The 23,327-nt window shown below is 41.1% G+C and overlaps 1 protein-coding gene across 5 annotated transcripts in view; it reads left to right on the plus strand.

The window, feature by feature from the left end:
* The window catches only part of si:ch211-26b3.4 (connector enhancer of kinase suppressor of ras 2), a 79,415-nt gene that overhangs the window by 34,628 nt on the left and 21,460 nt on the right, over positions 1-23,327 (plus strand). For 4 of the 5 annotated variants that reach the window (XM_055016627.1, XM_055016628.1, XM_055016626.1 and 1 more), the window contains 8 exons: positions 845-964; positions 2,816-2,875; positions 3,028-3,096; positions 11,528-11,674; positions 18,028-18,155; positions 18,269-18,474; positions 20,540-20,626; positions 21,443-21,651. In XM_055016627.1, the coding sequence (XP_054872602.1) occupies positions 845-964; positions 2,816-2,875; positions 3,028-3,096; positions 11,528-11,674; positions 18,028-18,155; positions 18,269-18,474; positions 20,540-20,626; positions 21,443-21,651 (1,026 nt within the window). The remainder of the gene's footprint in view (positions 1-844; positions 965-2,815; positions 2,876-3,027; positions 3,097-11,527; positions 11,675-18,027; positions 18,156-18,268; positions 18,475-20,539; positions 20,627-21,442; positions 21,652-23,327) is intronic. The other variant, XM_055016629.1, reaches the window with a different exon arrangement.

The following is a 23,327-nucleotide window of genomic DNA, read 5'->3' on the forward strand; positions in this document are numbered from 1 at the left end:
ATCTCCTCTCTGCATAGATATAATCTGGTAATTGCTCATTAGGATTGAGATCAGGAGATTATTTTCTGAAGGGTTCATTGCTGCTTGTGTTGCGAACATATTCTCTTACATGTATGCCCGCTACATTCCAGCATGTGTGTTTGCATGCATGTGTGCGCTAAGTGGCGGCGCTATGAGGCAGGATAACCGGGGTAACAGTGTCTGTACAGCCGCTTGCAGTCAGTAAGCCAAGATTAGAAGGCAGAGATGTTGCTGATGATAAATTAACTTGCATGCGTGACCGAGCAGACAAATAGCCTGAAAAACAGTCAAGGTTTATTTAGAACAAAAGCCAAGGTGAAGTGAATGCTTTTCATTTGGCATATTTACTCAGATGCACTCAGATGGAGTAATGTGTATTAGGAATATAAGTGCGGAGTGAAAATATTACAGCTGATATGAAGGCAGAAATAGCCTCGATCTTCCTCAATAACACCAACAACAAAAAAACCCACAGTGATAACCACAAATGAAAACTGCGCTCTGTAATTTAGACATTACAAAATGTCATCTGGGCACCTCGGGCCGGCTAGTATCGGTGATGTGTTGTTCTGTCTGTGATGGCGTCTTGTGGGCATGCCTGGGGACGAGACTGTGACAGGAAACAGTTTGGATGCCGGAGTGATGGAAGTGGCGATGTGGAACAATCTGATGAAATGATGTCTGTTTCACCTCCTCCAGCTAGGTCACAGCATCCCTCGCGGTCCAAACCCAATCTCAATAACTTTCTATCTTTCTCTTTTTGTCTCTCTCTCTCTCTCTTTCCTGCTGTCATTTTCTCTGCTCTCTTTACCTCCAACTCCAGTGTAAGACCTTAGCAGGGATATGCGACCACATCATCTCTCTGTCGTCAGACTCTCTGGTCTCTCAATCTGCCCATCTGGAGGTGGTCCATCTTACCAGCATCATGCCCAGTGAAGGGCTGGTAAGGACGCACCGAGGATTCCCACACACAAATCTACAAACTAAGGCTGTTTTAAAGCTGCACAAATCAACTTTTTTAGTTCAGTAATGGATTAAGTTCATATTTGTAATGAGAGCAAAGTCTTTCAGCTTCTGTTCGATCATTGTAGTAGTTTTCTGGCCTACAAACTCTTTTCTCATCAACCTTCTTTCTCTAAACTGTTTTCAGCAGAAAGCGACAGATTATTTAGTAACTAGAGAGACAGGTATTTCCCTGGAAAAATAGACAGAACTGCTAACAATGCTAACACAGATCTGTGTGTACTGGATGTGTAAATAAGCAGTCTTGGGTAACCTTTCTTCTGAAAGTAGCTTTTTACGTTACATTAGATTACCGCCTTTTAATAGTAACTTGCTAAGTCACAACGATACTTAGAAAAGTAGCTCATTAGAGTACTGTTCAAAAAATGTTTTTGGTAGCATATCCTAAACTGATATTCAAAAAGCATTCTGAGAAAGTTCTGCAAAGTTTTTTGTAAAGTTTTTTTTTCTCTAGTTCCCAGAATGTTTCTTATAGGTTGGATAAAATTCTTAAAATTATGCTCTAAAAATGTTTGGTGATAACGTCACCCGACCATTTAGCCTTAACGTTCTTAAAACATTTTCCGAATGTACCGTTAAAAATGCCCTTCCCTTGTTATCATACAACTAGTCTAACATTGTGAGGATGTTTTACAGAACAACATGATATGTGTTACGTCAACAAAACCCCAAAGACATTAACAGAATATTGCAGGGCAAATGCTCTATACCTATATATAGATTAATATATCACATCACTGAGATGTTTTCTGAAACATTTTCTGTCATCTGAGGCCTCAAAAACATCTTGAAAATGTTTTTTGATTTTTGCGTAGCATAATCTCTGGCCCTGACAACACTGTCAGAATGTCTTTGGAATGTCACAGTTAAAATTTTCACTTCATAGGAACATTATTTGAAATGATAAATATACTTAAAACTTTCTTTGAAACTGTTTTCTTTAATAAATTATTAGAACTTTGAGGTAATGTTAGATTAAGTTGTTGTAACTTTCCCTGCTAGGTGGGAAGTTTGTTCGTTTCCCTCAGATTGACAGTTTTAGCTGAACTAAAAGCTAACCATTGCCATGCAAAGTTCAAGTAGAGCTCCTTGCAGCTGCTACACATTTAATATCAACCAGGCACCATTTGCATTTCACTGTGAAGTTGTTTTTGTTCTTTTTACCTACAAATTTAACACAGTGTGAATACTTAAGAAAACATAAAGACTGTCCTCTTTAACGTTGTGGTAGCTGAGCTAAAAAATTCACAAGAGCATAACCATAGGAATGAATAACTTCCATGTGTGCACGTTAGGGAAATACATCCAAACTACAGACTTGAATATTTTGCTTCAAACCATTTAGTCAAGTCTACAGGGAAATGAAGTTTCATGTCCACACAAGATAAATTAATAGAAAAACAGGAACAAATCTGAGCTCTTTTATACAGAGATCAGAGGTCATTGATTGGTTTGAAGAGTGTAAAATTGAAGTGAATCATAAAATATTGCCCTCAAAGTCAACTCCATCAATCATCAGTGGAGATTTTGGATCAAGCATATTGGAGAGCACATTATGAAAACATCAAATCTTTAGATAAGCAGAGTTACAGTACAGTTTGAAGACTTGGAATAAATAAGTTTTATCTGTAAGTCAAGCCGAAGTCAGATCTGAAGTTACTGGGAAGGAAATCTGACTAGAGTCTAAAAACAGAGATGCAGACAAATTAAAAATATATGTACTTCCTTGTGTATTGTGTCTCATCTTGTGAATCATGTTCTTATGTTTCAGGGGATGTATATCAAATCAACATATGATGGACTTCATGTTATTACCGGAACAACAGAGAATGTGAGTTTTTGTTTCACTCACTCAGAAACTTGACACTCCATCAACCACAACTTCTAGTCTCATATTCCATTATGACAATGAATCCATTGCGTCAGAATTTTTGAAATTTGTTCCTATTGTCCTTTTCTGTCCTCCAATTTCTGCCTCTGCAGTCTCCAGCAGATCAGTGTAAGAAGATCCATGCAGGGGATGAGGTGATCCAAGTCAACCACCAGACAGTGGTGAGTTAAAAAAGCTGCCAAACACAACACAGACCTCATAGAGAATCCCAGGAAATTTACTCCCCATGTGTTTCCACTGTGCAGACATACTACAAACCGTGTTCTGTTCTCCATTCTGTGCTATGTTGAGGAGGCTTTGAGGTACATGATGTTTGCCCCCCCCACCACCACCACCGCTGCTGCCACCATGGTGCTTCCTGTCCTGTGCCTGTGTCACTATGTAGGCTAATTAGGCTTGCTGCTGGAGCAGATTATAGGACGATTGTTGCAAGACCTTTGTTCGGTCCAGTGCGATTGTGAGCTCACTTTTTCTGGAATGTTCCATTCATTGTTGTAATAAACCCCTGCGGAGGAGTCTGGTTGGAATTTCGAACCCATGTTCCACTTTTCAGACTTGAATAAGTTGGATTTCTGCCTTCAACTCGTCACATCAGAGGGAAGCACAAAGAATGAGCAGCCATTTTAAATGGAATGGTGCCTTGTGAGAGCATGTGATTGAGCGTGCTGTCGATTGCCTGTGCTGTCAAACAATTTATTCCGGCATTTATTTGAGGATTTCTGAAGGGGAGAACGAGTCTTGTGTCTGCGTCTTTGGTGTGCCTTTTCTGTATTTCCTCTTGTACGTCTCGGTAGGTGCAGCTCAAGCGAAAGCATTCGTGCAAGCGCCGGGGAGCTTCGTTGATTGACGCATGAGGGAAGTTTGTGTTATCTCACTCTCTCTCTCCTCGGGGTGACAGTGCAGATCGCACCCTGCCAGGCTCACAGCTCCAACCCTTCATTACTCCCTCAGCTAGACCCTCACCGCTCTGATCCCTCACTCTGGGGGGGGAGATAAGCAGGGGGAGACTGAGGTGTGAGTGTACGGTATTGGAAGTGGGCTGAGGCAGAGCTGGGAGAGTAGGGCAACAAGGGAGGAGGCAGTAAAGTAGGACTTAGGGAGGAGAGGAAGTAGAAAAAAAGGGGAAAATGGGAGAGCAGCAAAGGGTACTTCAAAAATGTCTCAGTCTTACCCAGAAACAAGGGACATAACTGTATACTGTAAAGTCTTTTATCACCATCCATCCATCTTCTGGCACTTAAAGGGGGTAGCAGATGAAACAGGTCATTTAAGATGACCCTATCTCCGCTTTCCAGTTCTTCCTGCGGGATCCCAAGGGGTTCACAGGCCAAATGAGATATAAAATCCCTCCAGCAAATTCTTGGTCTAGAAGAAGAGGAAGCAGATAAAATGGAAAAAGAGAAAGAACAGCAAAAGGGGTTTCAAAAAGTTCCTGGCCTTACCCAGTAACAAGTGGCGTAACTGTATACTATAAAGCCTTTTATCACCATCCATCCATCTATCCATCCATCCATTTCATTCCACTTACCAAGATCAGGTCACGGAGACAGCAGTTGAAGCAGGTCTTTCCTGACATCCTCTCTCCCCTGCAACGCTTTCCAGTTAGTCCTGGGGGATCCCGAGGTGTTCCCAGGCCAGATGAGATATATAATCCCTCCCGCGGGTTCTGGGTCTACTCCGTGGTCTCCTTCCAGGCAGATATGCTTGGAAAACCTCCAAACGATGTCTCCCCAGAGGCATATGAATCAGATGCCCGAACCACCTCAACTAGTTCCTTTTAGATGCAAGGAAACAGCTCCTCTAGCCAAGCTACTGGAAGTCTGAGTTTCTATCTACCCTATCTCTAAAGGTGAGCCCACCTATCCCATGGAGGAAACTTTGAAAATTTTGGCCACTCATTCTCAAAATGAGTTTCATCCATAGTGTGGTCTTTTATCACTGTCCACAAAAATTCAAATGTTTGTTGTCATTTCTTTGCAGATGACAATGTTTAAAAATCAATGGCTAAAGAGGGAACCAAAAAATGGATCTGAATAATAAGTCTGTTTGCTATTCGGGTTGTTGATTTCAAGTGGGGCAGGGAAAACACTGAAGACAATCCATGGTTAGCATGCCCAAAATTAGCAATGTTGGATGATTAAGTGGAGGCCATTTTACCACAAGGTCATGAATGATAAACGAGCAACTGTCCAACACATAGCTGAACCCATGAACATCAGTGTCCAGCTCTGGCTCCTTTCTTGTTATTTTTGGTTTCCATCTTACCTACTGATTTGAAGGGCGTCACATGCAAAGAAATGTAGACAAACATTAGACTTACTGTGAACAGTGGTATAAGGCTTTCCAGTATGCAGTTATGCCCCAAAATGAGAGTTAGGTCCCTTGTTTCCAGGTGAGATCGAGAACTTTTTGAATCACCCTCTCAGTTCTTTTTCTAATCTCAAACTAAGCTGCTGAGGAGGAAAGATGGATAAATACTACCAGCAAACTCTCTGTCAACATCACAGCTGATAAGTTTATCTTGTCAGCCTTCGGATTTAAAAATTAGATTAGCGTGAATACTGAACTAACAAATTCCATTACATTAAAGAATCATTATGTAGGCCTATCCCACGTATTAAGCAACAGAGCTGCCTTCATGTCTATGCATGAGCTTTGTTTGAGACCCACTTCAAAACAGGACTTGCAGTTTTTAGCTCTGCTGCTCTTCTGAGGTAAAATGTGGAATTTGCTCAAATAACAAACTGATTGTTTGAAGAGGCAACATAATTATGTGGAGGTAATAGCATCTGGGAAAATAATGAAGACCCCTGGGATTAGAAAAAGCTCTCCAGCAGCAGTTTATGCTCTATTATTATTTTGGGTAGGTCTCTCTCTGTTTCTCTTTGCTCCCTGTGTATTTGCATAACAGAACAGTTTTAACTGGGCTGGTTAAGACTGACTTTGTGTTTGCTCTTAATGTACACTACCAGTCAAAAGTTTGGACACACTTTCTCATTCAATGCTTTTTATTTATTTGTATTATTTTCTACATTGTAGATTAATACTGAAGATTAACACTTTTTTGTTCACAGCATAATCCCATATGATTCTTTTATAGTTTTGATGTCTTCAATATTAATCTGCAATGTACAAAATAATCAAATAAAAACCATTGAATGAGAAGGTGTGTCCAAAGTTTTGACTGGTCGTATATATTCTCAGCTGAAAGTGATTGTTGTGGATCAAACAACTATTGAGGTGTTTACTTTGATTAGACTTCAATTCAGTTCATCATCTCTTCAGTTAATTCAGGATTTCCCTCCCGATGGAATAAAAATACGCTTATTTGCTGTCTCACTGAGAGTTAGATGAGGAGATTGACAGCACTTTCTCATCTATCCATTCAACTTGAAACTGCATCCAGGAGAGGATTAGTTTAGCTTAGCATAGAAGTTTGAAGCAGGGGGGCAACATTTTCCTCAACAGAGAGGATATGTGGTAATTAGAAAGCTTAATGTTACAGTAGAAGGACTTTTTTTTCACCTTTTGCCAGACATTTACTACCTGTACCCCAGTCTCCTCCGTGCTCACCTATTGAGACATAGCATTAACATTACAAATTCCCCAGCATAAATGTAAAGGTCAAAACTTTCCAGTATTCTGGAAAGAAACAACAATCTTCTTTGAGCAAGCACTTGAGAACAGTGGAGAGGAAGAAGTTCCTTGAAATAAAAAGACCTTCAGCAGAACCAGGCTCAGTGAGGGCAGCCATCTGCCTTGACTAGTTGAGGTAAAGGGAGAGAGAAAAGATGCATATTGAGAAACAGACAACAAACAAGACAACAGTAAACACAAGGCAAGTTAGTGAGGCCAGTAAACCCATTTCAGACATTATCAGCCCATTAAAAGACCCATAGTCATTTCCATACATATGGACCTTGAAGAACCTCCTACACTTTGTATAGGCTCAGCAGATCCATTATTATCCATTCTAATTATTCATACACTGAAAGTAATTCTGATTATATTGTCAACCTCTGGCAGTGGTGTGAATACACCCATTCAAAATCTTCAATGGAGTTGCCATCATGGAAACATACAAAATGGAACTTTGTAACGTGATAAATGCAGTGACTTGGTGTCATTTAATTCAAACCATGACAGTTTTTCTAATCTTAACCAGGTAGTTTGGGTGCCCGCCCTCAACCAAACACCAGGTAAATGCTCAATTAATGAACAGCAGATGAAAAAAAAAAGATCCTAGACAGGGCTCAAATTCAAGTCTCTAAGGTGAGAATCTGCTGACTTTTGCATTCACTTTTCCCTGTAACATCTAAATGTAGACCTTTGTACCTCCTGTAAGTGCAAAATTGCAACTTTACCACCATTAATTGGTTTGATAATGCAGCTACTGAGTCTTGAAGGTGAAGAACATCCCTACAGACCCATATGAATAGGAATGATCAGGGAAGATAACAGGCGATTTAATTGATAACATCTGAAAGAGGTGAGCTTGACTAGTTGTTGTTTGATTACAGCTTCATACTGAATGGGGGTTTCATCTACATCTAAGCAAGAATGCAATAAAAGCTTTGCACAGTATGTCCAACATGGGTCAGGAGGTACCCATTTTCCATTGAATATGGGTCACTTTTGACCCATGTTGTGCATCAAAGGGTAAAGAAATGAAGCTAACATGGTCGTTGGGGTAGGGAGAAATCTTGGGGGGAAAATTCCTGAACTTGAAGATAAATAGTCCTCTTCCTACACCTCTCCCACCTCGCTTTTCTGTTCTAAGTTCCTCCCACCAGATGAGTAGATGCTTTACATAATTAAGGTTAAAAGTAGACGGTAGTTTAACCTCACAAAATCTCTAACTAACCCATTGCAGTAACACAGCTTCCTTTCAACATGGACTTTGTCGCTCTTTAAGCTAGCTCAGCTGCTCTGGAAAAAAAGGCCTCTGTTTGGTTTAAACCTTCGCCAAGAGCAGGTGCAGAAGTCCAGTTTCCTTTTAAACCACTTGAAACACATACTGCTGTAAGGTTGTTATGGATTTTTTTCCCAGTGATCCCAAAAACAAACACTGCATACTTCAGCTTTAAATGGTAAATGTTCCTTGATCACAAGCTGCTGTTGAAGAACTTTCTCTAAAACTGGCAAGTTTTTTATTTAAATATGCAGCTCAAAGAAACGTAAGCGAGATGACAGATCTGACAAGAGATTCAAAGCCAGCTTTTTCTACTTGAAGACTTTTGATACACTGACACATTTCTTTCAGTGCATTCAGTTTGATACATGCCTCTGTCTCTGTCACCAGGAAATGAGTTGCAGTTTAACAGTTAGAATTGTTGAATCACGTTGCAAGTCCTGGAGAGTCTGAATGTGTCCTCACATAACCCCCTTTTTTGGGTTTAAGAGGGCCGAGCAGGACAGAACATACAGCAGTAGCTCTCTCCAATCCAGGCTCTTGTTGCGGATGAACGCTGATTGAACTCAGAGTTCTGAACTGGGCCAAAGAGAACAGGAAACGGGCTTCAGGCTGACACAGGCTGGTCATCATTATGTTAGGAATAAGGTCAGAGCAGCTCTGTCTCTGACTTTGTGAGTGTCTGTGTGCCTGGTGGCCTCTGCGGACACTTCCAGTAGCTCTGACCAGTGTCACCAATCAATGGCCTGACGAGTGCTGTGAACTCTGGAGACAGGCTGGCCAGAACCTCAAGGAAACACTGCAGTCAGCACTCCTCTTGTACTCTTTTGCCATCCCTCTGTTCCTTAGAACTTAACCACCCTGACTGAGCCACCCTGTATTTTATTATGACACTGTTTTCACACCACTGGTACTAGGTCACAGTGGTGCACAGTCAGTGTTTTACTGTACTGTTAGCTACAAATTTTGGTATATAAACTGTCATTGCTGAAATCTGTATACAGTATATTGGCTGTTTGCTAGAGAAGGTACAGAGAAGAGGCTTATGCAGCAGTAAGGTGGGTCTTAGCATCCATGATATCAAAGTAATCATATTAGAACCAGAAGTGTCTTATGCCCTTTTCAGACTTGGGATATATAACATTGCTGGCTTCATTAATCCGTTAAAATGACAGCATATTGTGACACAATATTTGTCATTCATGCGAGATTAGAAATACACCAAGTGATGTATAATACACAATAATACAATCACAAACAAACATTAACTCTAAAGTAATACCAGCTTATCAAAGTGTCAAGAAAACTATCACCATAATTTCTGTATGATTTCCTAAACATCAAAAACTCTGTGAATATGTGATGATATTCTAATTTCTATTTCACCCACAGTAAAAGATACAGTGTAATTTGCTTGTTAGATCCTGACCAGTCATGTCTACCTGTTGGGGATGATTTATTATCACCAACATTATTACCAACAATATACTGCGCTAATTAACATTAGTTGATGCTGCGGGTATTTAACCCTTTTAGCACTATAATACTCATTTCCTCATTTTCACTCATTTTCTTACTTACTTATTTGCTTTGATGGTCAGTTACTGATTACAGGCAGACCGTAATAAAACTACTAGGTTACATCAACATATATCACACTAATTCAGTTAGACATTATGATGTTCCAGACCTTTGCTTTAATATATTTTCTCTGACTGGACCTCTTTGAATTTTAGTTGAATACCCCTGCTCTATACTGGATTGCAATTTTTTTCCAACTTGTCAACAAGTTTGTATAGGTTTGTTCTGAAAATCCGACCTTTCTGTCAGTTTTTGTTCTTGCATTCAAAAATGAGTGCTTGATTCGGTCAAACGATAATGTTGTGGGCCGGTCTGGGCCAAAAATGCCAGGACTGATTTTTTTGCCACGGTCCACCCCTGTGCATATCTATGTGCTAATGTGACTAGGTGCAGTTCAGACTTGTGCTGTAGTAAAAGTGACAGGAAAATGTTACCAGGTTCAGCTTAGTAAGATTGCCATCACAACTTTTATGAAAAAATGAACAGGCTGCACATTCAGACATGAAACCAAGACACTCAGTCGTTGTCAGATTAACATAAAGGAGTTCATGTATGAAAGGGGATCCAGACAATGTATACTTTACTGTCCAGGATGCACAAATCTCTGAACTTTTTAATGGAAGTGGATTATATTGACATCAAAATACAGATTTGCTGATGATGACATAATTTTTGGAGATTACCTAAATCCTGTCTGGGAATACTGGAGCTTTTAAAATGATGAAAAATTATGTTATGGCTGTTTGACTCTGTCACGTTGCTATAGTGTGCTAAAGGTGTTGAGTTTCATCGAATTTTGAATCCTTGTTTGAATTGGACAATGAGAAATGTTCAAGAATTAGTTTACCCCTTTGATATCAGTGAGCACAGACTAAAAACTTGTCAGTTTTACACAGTGCAGTGCACAATGTTCCACATTACTTTTAAATAAAGCTTTTATAAGGGCAATGAAATCAACAAAATTAAATGAACATCTTTTATAACCAAAAAATATGATCATTCTAACCTTTACTAATGTACATTCTATTAAAGTCCCTGGTCATATTTTCTAGTCATTGATTCAATCCCTAAAAACTCCTCTTTGTGTGTTTCAAAGTTAGATATTTCGACTTTTTTTAAAGTGAAAATAATCTTGTATTAACTTTAAATAGGTTCTATGTAACTCTACACTGTTGCTTTCTTTAGAATTTACAAATCTATTTTACACACTGCACGCCAGCTCAGCTACCACTCTGCACAAACACTGTAAAACTACTATATGATACACAATGGTAAGTTGGAATATTGCCGTAATTCAGCCTGACGTGTTTGTACCAGTAACCAATTCCATAGCATATTTGAATAAATTAGGTAACTTTTAAGGCCTCATAGATAGATAGATAGATAGATAGATAGATAGATAGATAGATAGATAGATAGATAGATAGATAGATAGATAGATAGATAGATAGATAGATAGATAGATAGATAGATAGATAGATAGATAGATAGATACTCAGCCAAGTACTTTATGCACCAAATTTGTTTCAGATGGCTTACAGTAACTTTGATTTTAAACCCAGAACCTCAGAAAAAGTAAAATTTTAGCAATCAGGGGAAATTTCTTCCTTTTTCTAAAATGCAACATGACGACTCTATATTCATTAATACGTGTCACAAAAATTTGCAACAGACCTAAAAACATAATGGGGGGTGTAAATGACACACAGTGTGAATTGCTGATATGTAATCATTGCAATCGGTAAATAGCTGCCAAGGGAGCTGATCTGATGGCTCAGCAGTTATAATTCCAACAATGCACGATGAGAGTAGAGCTAGAGACCTTGATGCATCTCTTTCTCTTTTATTTTCTATCATTTTTCTACTATCTCTGTCAAATAATGGTGAAGAATAGATCAACAGTATCATGTGCTGTTGTGGACAGGTAGTACCAACCTCCGTGTGTGTGGTGGTTTGCAGCAACTCTTAACATTAAGTGCAGGACTTGTGCGTGGTGGTTTTCCTCAGCAGATCCGGTTGCTCTCAGCGCCTTCTACACAGCATGCATGTGTGCTGGTTTACAGCAGTTGTTTCGGCAGCCCGGTGTGTGTGCTCCTCAGGTGGGCTGGCAGCTGAAGAACCTGGTGAATGCTCTGAGAGAGGACCCATGCGGAGTCATCCTCACGCTGAAGAAAAGGCCCCAGAACACCCTGAGCTCCACGCCGGCTCTGCTCAGGAACGTCCGCTGGAAACCGCTGGGCCTGCAGGTAACAACCAGCACCACACATGGTTGCATTCTTTCCTCACATACTGACTCTGATCTCAGTTCCAAACACCAAGGATGCAAGAAATTAAAACGTGGGCCTCAGGCATGAGTTCTCTTCTGCACATATTTATCACTTCATGTACTCACAGTTCTAAACTGGAGATAGAACGATTTTAGCGCTACATGCAGTAAACTGTCCAGCACCTCTTCTTTGACTCACTCCCCTTTTTTCTGCCCACACTCTGTATTCTCCTACTGACATTTAAACAATGTTTTCAAAGGAAACTTATCCACTGATTGACCTCGCATCAATGCTCCTGTTGAGTGTTCAGCAAATCTCTTATTTTTAACGCCTGCCATGCTGCTGGCACAGTTCAAAGTCATTCATAAATGTGCTGGTAGCTAAACCTCCACCAGAAGCAGATTTTTTTAAAACTTGAAATTGCGATAGTGAAGGAGGGAAAGTAGGGAGAGAAAGTAGTTAAATCTGCACTGCACTTCTGCAGTGTGTGAATGATTTAGATGTATAGAGCAACAGAAGGTCACCAAGGGGTCAAGATATACTCCTGCACACGTTCATATTTGCTGAGGCTTAGGTCCTCTGTCATTCAACCTTTGCCCCCAAGAACATCTTTTCAAAAGAGAGAATTTTTTTAATGTACCATACATCTAAAAGGTGGAATGCCTTTTTTCTTTTTTTTTTTGAAGGCTTACATCTCACAGTGGGTGTACACATTTCACTTAAGGGCAACTACTTTGTAAATCCGTCACTCGCAGCCCAGAAATATCATTCAACAATTTCGGTTGCGCCGAAAGAACAAGTTGTGCCGAGACGGACGGAGGGGTGAGGCGGAGGCTACTCTGATTCTGCCTGAGTGCTTTGTGAAGCGGCGACTGTCTTGTCAGGCTCCTGTGTTTCGCGGCTGCTATTTTTAACATGGCATTGGGCTAATTCATTTACATGCTACATGCATGCTTTGATCTCAGTTCACTGCTCAGCTGCTCTGTAGCCTTTTCCTTTTTATTTCTCTCAGTTTTTTTCTAAATCCTCTTCCAGCAAGCCTGTTCATTTCCAAGCAATTATTTTCTTGTGGTTCTGTTGTTTCTTCACATCTGTGAGCATACAAATGGAATATTTAGCACGTGAGAGAATGCTCACATGGCAGAGAGTGTTTTGTAGATATGGTTTGTATAATGGCCCTAGAAGCTATTAAAAGTCTCGAGTTAGCTGCAGCTTCATCACCATCTTTAACAAGCTAGAAGACGGTTCTTGTCTCCAGGTTGCTGCCTCGTTACGGTTGCCCTGAGTTGTTACCAGGAGCTTATTGTTATATTTGCTGTGTGCCACAGCAGAGGATTGTGGGAATTCTTCCCTGATGGACCGCTAAGACACAAAACGCGCCGTGAGCACCCAGATCAGAGCACAGCGATATCTGTGGGAGAGGAGAAGAAAGGAGTGTTTTAGTTTTGTTCTCTCTCGGAAAGACTGGAGCTCTTAATTATTCATAAGCAACTACAGGCAGCTCCACTGGCTCTGAAACAAGAGCCGCTACTCAGCAAATACTGGAGATAATTCACTGAATCCAAAATATCTTGCTAAACAGCCTGTTGTGTGTCTTTGTGTGACTGTGTGTGTTGGAAGGCGGGTGTGCGCACGTTGCCGAGCACGGCCTTATGCATGCTTGTCCATCTGTGTGTCGAAGCAAGCATGTTTGTGCACACATGCAGAGAGATGTTTCTTGTTATCAGTCCCGTTGCTCTTTTGAGAGGCGAAGGAACTGGGTCACTGCACTCTGTGAGCTCGGCCTTGGATGCATACTGTACGTGCACACTGGCAAAACAAGCAGCACATAGAAAACACATGCGCACTCATACCTCTAAGCCCAGTTTTGGAGGATGAATTTGCACGGCTGTGAAGTTTAGCTCAAATGTGGCAAACGTTCAGCTGGATTATAACTGAATCCACAAAGGAAACAATTTATCTCTGCAAATTATCATGTGATTCCAGGCCCAGATCCCTCCATGGCAAGCTCTTTTATTCTGCTAAATAATGACACATCTCTCTCTCTCTCTCAGCCTCTCCCTCCGTGTGTCTGTTTTGTCTACAGTAGGATGAAGTAAAAGCAATCTCATGATGCACTGTAATTATAAAAATGCCGGTGATGATTTTAATAAAGAAGAGGAGGATTACAGTGGCGATGCATGTTACATGTATGCTGTGCTGCTGTGTTACTGAAAGCCTCATCAGCATCCACATCACAGGTCACTGCACCGGTCACACACGTGACACACAGAGACCCCACTTTCATAAATCTCTTATATGTTTATGCATACAAGCTAAATACAGGCTATTTTAGGCCACATCTATTATAATGTATTATTAATAGGTCGACTGAGTGAGTGAGGAGTTGCTCCTTTTTACAAATTACAGTTCATTCTTGTGGTACATTGTGTTAGGTGGATAGGATTTGTACACTATGACATATTTTGTTTATTATTACAGATTCTATGTTTATACTATATATTAGAATTGGACTATTTGATCAGAAATCTTTGCTGTAATGACTAGATATACATAACAGTAAATATATGTAATAAACAATTAAACAATCCCACTTGAAGGTGCATTTATTATGGATGGCATTTGAAGCTTAGCTTTTAAGCCAACCTGAACGAGAAGTCCTGAAAGTGCTTACATTTTAAAACTAGAAAAACGCTATTGAAGATCAAGTGATATGACTGAAAGCTGGAGAACAGCTACTAAATGGACCCTCTCAGGTGAAACTGATTTGTCAACACCTGCTACACCCAATGTCAAAAAATAACTGATGTGCAGTAGTATAAAACACTTATTGTTATTTTCAAGGTGCAGCTGAACATTTTGGGAATTAAACCCTTTTTGCTTTCTGTCTGAACCAGGAGCCAGTTAGCTTAGCTTAGCATAGGAGGTGAAAGCAGAGCTAAGCTAACTGTCTACTGGCTGTTTAAGTTAATAAGCGCACACATGTGAGAGTAGTATGAATCTGTCAATAAAGTAAGTTATTATAGTCCCCTTAATGTCACTGTGTTAAGACACCAAAAATTCTTCTATGCAGGAAAATCCCTGTCAGTGTATGGTTTAGTGACTGTGGTTATTAAAGTCATTTACTGAGACAGGGGAAAAAACAGTGGACAAAAACATGTGTTTGACCACATATTTTATGTAGCTACATAATAGACAGTATTTTCAAATGTCATTCTTAGTGACAAACTCAGTTGGATTTACGTACTGGATGGAAAATCAGACCTAAACTGAAATGAAAACTATTTTGCATAAGCAGATGTGGGTTGCACAGGGGCTTGATGGCTAGCACCATCGCCTCACAGCTAGAAGATCCCTGGTTCATGTCCCAGCTTGGGCCTGAGATCTTTCTGTGTGGAGTTTGCATGTTCTCCCTGTGCAGCGTGGGTTTTCTCCAGGTACTCCGGCTTCCTCCCACAGTCCAAAAGCATGCTGAGGTTAATTGATCATTCTAAATTGCCTGTAGGTGTGAATGTGAGAGTGATTGTTTGTCTGTATATGTGTCCCTGTGATATACTGGTGACCTGTCCAGGTGAACGTCAGCTGGGATAGACTCCAGCCCCACCATGACCCTGATGAGGATTAAGCGTATAGATAATGGATATGCAGATGTTAACAAACCTAAACTTTGCTCTTCTTCAGATTTGTGATTTTAATGCAGAATACTAAATTCCTACTAGCTAACCAAAAGCTTTATTATCTGATTTGCCCCTATAGTTATCTTTAGCTTATGTGTATCAGACTGTATGTCACTTTATAAGTACCAAACAATTGCAAATGTGTTTTTCAGATCTAAACAAATGGCATGATCTTATAGGTTAAACTAACTGATACTTTCATGGCTTACAAACTGCAGTATTAGTCCAAAATTTGTAATTTATTCTCATATTTGATTCAGCAGGCTTTCTCACCAACATTTATACAAAACACAGGACGAAAAGCACAGGTATAAATACTAGCTGAATTCCATTTGGCTGCCTCAGTTTTAGGGTCCTGGTGTTGTGCACTTTCACACACACACACAAAAATATGTAGAACACAATATAAAGACATTCACTTGTGTCCATTATTCTGACAGCACCTGAACATACTCCATGTCTGAGGACAGTGCCTACTTTGCTGCATAAATTGGGCTGGTAATCTTACCAGGTCAGACCTGTAACATTTCTGCATCACTTTCAACGCAGCACAATTCTGAACTGCATGCAGTTACAAAATCATATAGGTGCACACAAGCGATGGCACTTTGAGTTGTGTGAAGCGATTTAGGGAATGAGTTTTACATTCCAATGCCTGAACCAATATTGGTTCAGAAACATCCCAGAGTGCAAAAGACACAGTTACATGCCAAAATCACTAGATCAGTGTCTAACACTGAACTGAGCCATTAGGTGACTTTCCAGGTGCAAGGTGGTAAGAACATCTACGTGTTTGGGGCTTTAAGGCCTTGTGTTCCATTGTAGTGAAGGATACAGCAGCTTAGGTTAACCCAGACTGTATCAAAACTAATACAGTTGTTACTAGACATAATTCCAGTTCTATGAGCACACAGGAAATAATAGAGAAGGTTTGTTATGGTTCCTGTATGGTGAATTTTACATTGTTGATGGTGATGTTAGAGAGGAGACTGTAACTTGATGAGGACATCAAGAGGGCAGAAAAAATTACGCCTTGGATTTTAGCCAGTTAGCATTTGTCTTCTCCAAGTCTAGCCAGTCGTTGTAGGTACTTTTTTCAGAACATGTCCAAAAGTTCAGGTTACACTGAAACATCTCACAGGTTTCTGCAGCCCTACTACTGTGATATGTCAGAAGATCAGGTGCAGTGTCAAAGGCCTACTATGAACCAAAGTAAGTAAAAGATTCAGTTCTGTTAAAATCCTTAAATTCATTTTCGCATTCAGCTTCACTGTAAGCATTTTATTTGTAGTAATTTGGAAAACTCTACATAGTTAAAGTGTTATGTTTAGCAGAGTGAGCTTCCATGTGCTCATGTAATGACAGTTGGAACATTGGTTGAGGGACAGCTTGACCAGTCAGGTTTTCAGTACTTTAGAGTGAGCACAGCAGGGGTCAGATGGTTTAAGTGGTGTTTTAGCAGACTTGAATTTCCACCCGCTGTGGTAGATCCATCTATCTTTACTTCTACCCCCGTCCTCACTCCCTCCTCACTCGCTTTTTTTCCATGCAGGGAGCAGTGGGCTGTAATCACTAAATTACTGTTTTCACTCTCGGCTCCAGTCACCACACTGCTCAGCTCCCCCGCCTCGTCTCAACACTCGTTCTCTGGTCTCTCTCTCTCTCTTTGTCCTATTTCTCTCCCTCCACCCCGTCTTCATTATTTATTGTGAACCGTCTTACTGTAAGCTGCCTTCATGAAGTGAGGATGATAGAGGCAGGCCCCGGGGATAGAGGTATTGAGGGGGAGAGAGAGAGGAGAGGATGGAAAGTTTGGAATATGAAATGAATTTGATTAATGCACTGGCTGATGAAATGATGAAACACTGGGCTTCCGTAATGAGAAAGCTGCCCGCCTCGCCGCCGCTCCGGCTCTGTTTATCCATTCTGTCCACGCTCACGTCTTCACTCTAAAATGGAGCTCTGACGTACAGTAAAACACTCAATTTTTCAAAATCTGGAAACCCCTTCCCCGGGGAGGGGAAGAAATTGCCGGCACGAGTATTTGTCACTCCAGCTGCTGCGTCTGAGAACAAACATAAGTCATTTGAAATTTGGACTGAGCTGCTGTGACATCAGAGGCGAGGCATCCTGTCCTCACGGAGAACCTGATGACAAATAGATGTACGTATTCTTGAGTCAGACAGAGGTAGGAGGCCACACCAGCCTTCCTCCATCCTCTCCTTCTCCACAGATGGAGGGAGGGAAGGGTGAGGAGAGAGAAAGAGCAAGCATGGGAGAGGATGGGGTTGTCATGGGAACAGACATGGAGAGCCCGGTGTGAGTGAAGAGGCTTGAGGCAAAATGATAGAATAGTGAAACGATTCATTGTGAAGTATAGAAGCTGCTCAGTCAGACAGGTATTTAAAATAGAAACACACACACAACATGGCAAACTCTCTTGTTTGTGATTCAGCGTTTAAACAAATGCCGGCTGCAGTACAAGGCAGGTATCACAAGCAAAAGGTTGTAACACCCTAAACTGTGCGCTTGTCTGCTTTTGTCTGTGAAAACATCTAATGCTCAAGTTTCAGCAGGTTGTGCACTGAGATCCCTCACCATCCTCAATGAAAAGGTGCTGAAAAAGTCTTCTTCCTTTGTGCTTTTCCACTTCAGCCGGTTCCCACCAGTCCCACCAGCACCTCCCCAACACCTGGAGGAACTTTGGGCATGTCCAAGATGGACGCCCCCAGCATGCAGGACGTCTACATCCTGTCTCCTGTCTCTGGACTCTACAGCACCAGGTCAGACACACAGATGTTTGATGATTTGATGATGATCATTAAGCTGATTATGACGATCCTGCTGATGACAGTGATGATGATGATAATGGCGATGATGCTGCTGCTCTCCCCAGGGAGGAAATGGGTCTGATGTCATGTGACGACATCAGCCGCTACAGCTCCCAGTCCGGCTCCAAAGGTTCAGAAGCAGTCAGCTACTACCTGGACCAGGACAGCGGTCAGTACTTCTCCCTGCTGGAGGGTGAAGGACCGCCGGGGCCCGACTACGACAGGAGCCGCAACACCGGGGTTCGCCGACGGGACAAGACCCCCACCCATGGTGAGATGGAAGGCAGTTTTTTACGGAGCAGGAGCGGCTCCATCCTCCTGTTTGTTTATCAGAACAGCATGTTCTCTCACCTTTTCTTTTCACCGTTTTCTCCTCCTTATGTGTTTGTTCATCACTCGCTCCATGGCTCTGCTTCCTCGTGTCTTTATCTGGCATACACACGTCCAAAAAACACACCAAACCACATGCCAAACGGTCAGTCCAAACACACCGTCTCCAGCTCCCTGCTGTCTGCCCCAGCACCTGTGTCCACCCTTTTGTCCCAGACAGCGTCCAGAGCATCCTGTTATGTATCTTCCTGTGAGTCCATCAAGGGACTGCTGCATGATGTGCAAGACGGGTGTCATGGAGGGCTGCTGTTTCATCACCTCTCTGGTTAGACAACCTGAGAACATGGAGGCTAAATAAAGCAAACCAGCCTCCTCTCAGAAGGTGACATTACTCCCTTCATGAATATACATGCAAACATAATCATCCTCACATCTTAGACGGGCAGTTTTGTTGCCTAGCAGGTTTCTGACGATTATGTCAAGAATGTTAGCAGTAGAAAAATCAGATATTTAAAAAAAAAAAATCAACAACTCAAACACAATGCTATTTTAGCAACACATGTTCATGTAACAGTTTGATACTATATTTTAAATGAAAATTTTAGATAAGACATAATGCATGAAGGTAATGCAAGATAACAGCGCAGCAATACTTTGCCCAGAAGGCAGCTCAGTACATTCTCATTTACTCAACTGCATTTCTGAGGTACTTTACTTGAGTAATTCCAATTTTATGCCACTTTCTATTCCACTATATTTATCTGACAGCTTCAGTTACTTTTAAGATGGAGCTTTTACACAATGGATGATACAAATTTTTGTAATAAAACACATTGTTAAATATTATATGATGCTTTACAACATTAAAAAGCAGTGTGCCGTTGGTGTAATATTTCAGGTGTCTACGACTTGTGGTGATTTTTCCCTCTAAAGTTCTCACATGGTTTCATTTCAATAATGAATAATAATAATTTCTTCTTTTTTCTCCCATTAATCATGTTTGGAGCCCTCAGATTTACTTGCTGTCTCTGTATATAAAACTGTATATAAAGTAGTTTAAGTAGCTCCACCTGCTGCTGAGACAGTGATGCGTCACTATTAATAATCTAATGATATCATTCATTATAATACAGTCCTGAACAAGAGCTTAAGACCGGGGGGAAAAGTGCAAGTATTCCTATTTCGCGCTAGTAAATCATAGCCATATTGTAAGTAGAGCTTCAAGACAATTAGAAAAAACAGGAGCAAAAGACTAAAAACAAAAAGTTGGCAGTTTATTGAAAACTACATTTAAACTCAAACAGGCTGCACATCAGCTGATCAAACGTTTAAGACCATAACTTTAAAAGGCAGACACAATAGTTTACTCACTAGTAAGTGGTAAACTAATTCTCACCATTTTGTGTCATCACTGGCAGCTGTTCAGTCATTTTTGCATCCGTTAAATTCAGCCTACTTCCTTGTGAGACTAGTAGCAGAAATAGAAACACATGCACTCAACTTTTATAAATAAATTTAATCACACATAATCAGGCAGCTGTTGAGTCATTTTAGGATTGATTACATTCAGTGTACTGCATTGTTGGACTAGTTGCAGAATTGGTATCACATACACACTGCTTTTTTTTGTCCATTGTGGATTTTTTTTGGGGGAAACATATAAATAGATTTTAAAACACCTTATTCAGACACCCGGATAAAATGTCAGACGGTAAACGTTGAGCACTTTATGGTTGAAATGAAGAGAGATGTGAGTCATTAGCATGGTACAAGACAGAATAATTAAGAGAGAACAAAATGATAATTCAGTGCTAATTATAGGTCATTGTTGACGCTCGCCTTGCAGGTCATAGTGGTCCCTTGAGAGTCTTCCCTCTTACCTGCACACACTTTCTCTCACTTGTCCTCCCCTCTAGATGTGTCCCACGCTGTCTCTCAGTCACCCGCAACCCCTCCCCCGTCCCTCCCCCATAGCCGACTCTCTGATTGCTGATTGGTGCTTCCAGGTGACCTCAGACCCGTTTCCATGCCTCCCGAATATAACTGGATGGCCGAGGCCAAGGAACCCAGCATGGGCAAGAGAGGGAGCCGAGGTACACACACACAACAACATAAACATGCAACAACACACACCCCCTCCCCAACACACACAACACACAGCGCCATCGGGTCGGACCGGTGTCGTGGCTTTTAGCTCCATACCCAGCTCAACACATTTCAGCTCATCTTCTGGTTCTCCATGGTGGTGTGGTTGTGTGAGGATACATATCTGCCAGGTATGTATCTGACGGAGCGACAAATAAACATAAATGCAAGGAAATTGCATTTATACAGCTGCTCTAGAAGTGACGATATTTTCTGTGTGACCAGTTCTGACCTGCTTCACCGTTTTGCAGTGAGACTCAATCTGTATTCAACTGAGGATGCTCCACTCTGCCGTCAGAAAGTCTATGAATAACATTAAGGCACAATACTAATGTTGGGGGTCTGCCTTTCTCTGCCGTCTCCTTCTCGTTCTCTCCGTCACATTTTAGTTTTTCACATTTAAATGTGTAGATAATAAACAAATTAGGTGAGAAGTTTTCTCTGTCTGAAGCTGAATAAAACTTTCTGTGACCGACAAGCTTTAGCAGCAGAGAAATCAACATAATCACTGCAAACAGATTAGCTGTACGTCCCCGGCTGCAGATTCATATCAGATACTACAGCCATGAGGCACTTTTATCCCTTTCTGTTAGGTTTTTATCTGTAAGGGTCTTTTCAGCATCATCTGTTTCTACTCTGGGGTTCTCCCTTGACTCCACGGCACTATCTCGTCCCTCTGTGGCTCTGCCCTCTCTGTCATCCCTTCCATCGAGCCTGTCCGTCCTCTGATGTCTATGCCTCCCCCTCCCTCTCTTTTATCACAGATTCAGACAACTCCCTGCTGCGTTACCTTAGTGACGACAAGATCCTGGTGATCGAGGAGGAGCCCGAGGGTCCGAGCAGAGAAAGCCGGAGGGATTCCACGAGACGCTCTCGGCGCAAGAGCCGCAATCCCAGCAGCCCCAGCTTTCCCATCAGCCCCTCCATGCTGTCCTCCACGCTGCGCCTCGACCAGCCACCTGAACCTTTGCCTGTATGTAAACAGTCTTTGAAATGGCATTGCTACCCTTTTTTACACATGAGTAAAGTATATTAGTTCCTATCTTGCTCGAGCCAGTAAAATAACAATGTTTAGTTTTCTCGTTGGGAACAAATCATGAAAAGACCATCAGTTGATAAAGAAACAAGCACCCACCGCCTGTGTATTCAGAGACTGCTATTGTTTATTCCTCAGTGGCAAAGACTACAACTGGTGTCCAAAAACAACTAAAAATGCATAATTGCAAACTACTTTAGGATATATATGATCAAAAGTTCTCGGTCTCAGCAGGAAACAAGGGGCATAACTCCCATTGTGGGGCATAGCTGTGAAAGATCAAACCATTTGTATCAGTGTCCACAAAAACTTAAATGTTTGAAGCAATCAAAGCAAAAAGGAGAGAAAAGCTTGGAGCTGGCTTCTGTTGCTCCAGGAGAATGTGTTCGTCCACACAGCACAGGTGGCAGAAACAACCAAATGTGGTTTTATACAGTTTCTCCATAAACATTACTCACCTGACCTGCACTGTCAGACTTCTGTTCAGTGTTCAAACTTGCGTGGTCACCATTTTTAGTGATGATAAAACCACTCATGTTGTATCTGGAGGTTCAAGATGTGACATTCTTCCATGAAGGAATAGTGAAGCTTGAACATCAGTGGACTAAGTGCAGTGAAGTTAAAGTAGATTCTGTTGAAAATTAATGCAAAAACAATCTTTTTCCTCTGGTTTTTTCTGGTGAGGCCCAGAACTTTTTTGAAGTTTCCTTGTCTCTACGTCACTACAAACATTAGCACACAGCAATCCCACAATCATATACATACTCACTACAGCCAGCCATTCATTAGCTATACTGGCTTTATCCTGCTGAGGGTCAGGGGCACTGGATTCTATCCCAGCTGGCATTGGGCGAGAGGTGTTACATACCTTGAACAAGGCCACCAGTCCATTGCAGGGCTACCACAAAGAGGCAGACAGCCATTCATGCTCACCATAGCCTATATATATACATATATATACATATATATGTATATATATATATATATATATATATATATATACATATATATATATATATATATATATATATATATATATATATATATATATATATATATATATATATATATATATATATATATATATATATATATATATATATGGATGAACACACCTTGACATTCCCTGTAGGTTTTCACAATTGCTCCTCTTAACTCTAATGTGCCATGCAAACATCTCTGGGTCATGACTAGCCTCTGACTGACACAATTTTGATTATGCATAACTTTAAGGCCATGATGCAATTTCAACAGGTGAGCTCTATAAAAATCCCCCCATGTACAGTTGTCACGAACTGGGAAATTAGGTTTAGATGCCGAAACTACTTTAGTACCAGGCTTGTACACATGTAATCATTGAGATCTATGGGGGTTAACTTGCTTTTGGAGGCAGCCCCAAGTGGCCGTTCAAGGAACTGCAGGTTTTGGCACTTCGGACGAATTACCTACATTATTACCCCATCATGCATGTCTTTAGACTGCTGGAATAAGCTATAGCACCTGGAAAATACCATATTCAGGCACTTGGAAAACAAGCAACCCTCCACTAAAAGGCCATAGCTGACCACTGGATTCATGCTGTGAGGCAACAGTTCTTTCCCTGTACTGCTGTG

The sequence above is a fragment of the Amphiprion ocellaris genome, chromosome 13, assembly GCF_022539595.1.
Source record: "Amphiprion ocellaris isolate individual 3 ecotype Okinawa chromosome 13, ASM2253959v1, whole genome shotgun sequence".
Lineage (NCBI taxonomy): Eukaryota > Metazoa > Chordata > Actinopteri > Pomacentridae > Amphiprion > Amphiprion ocellaris.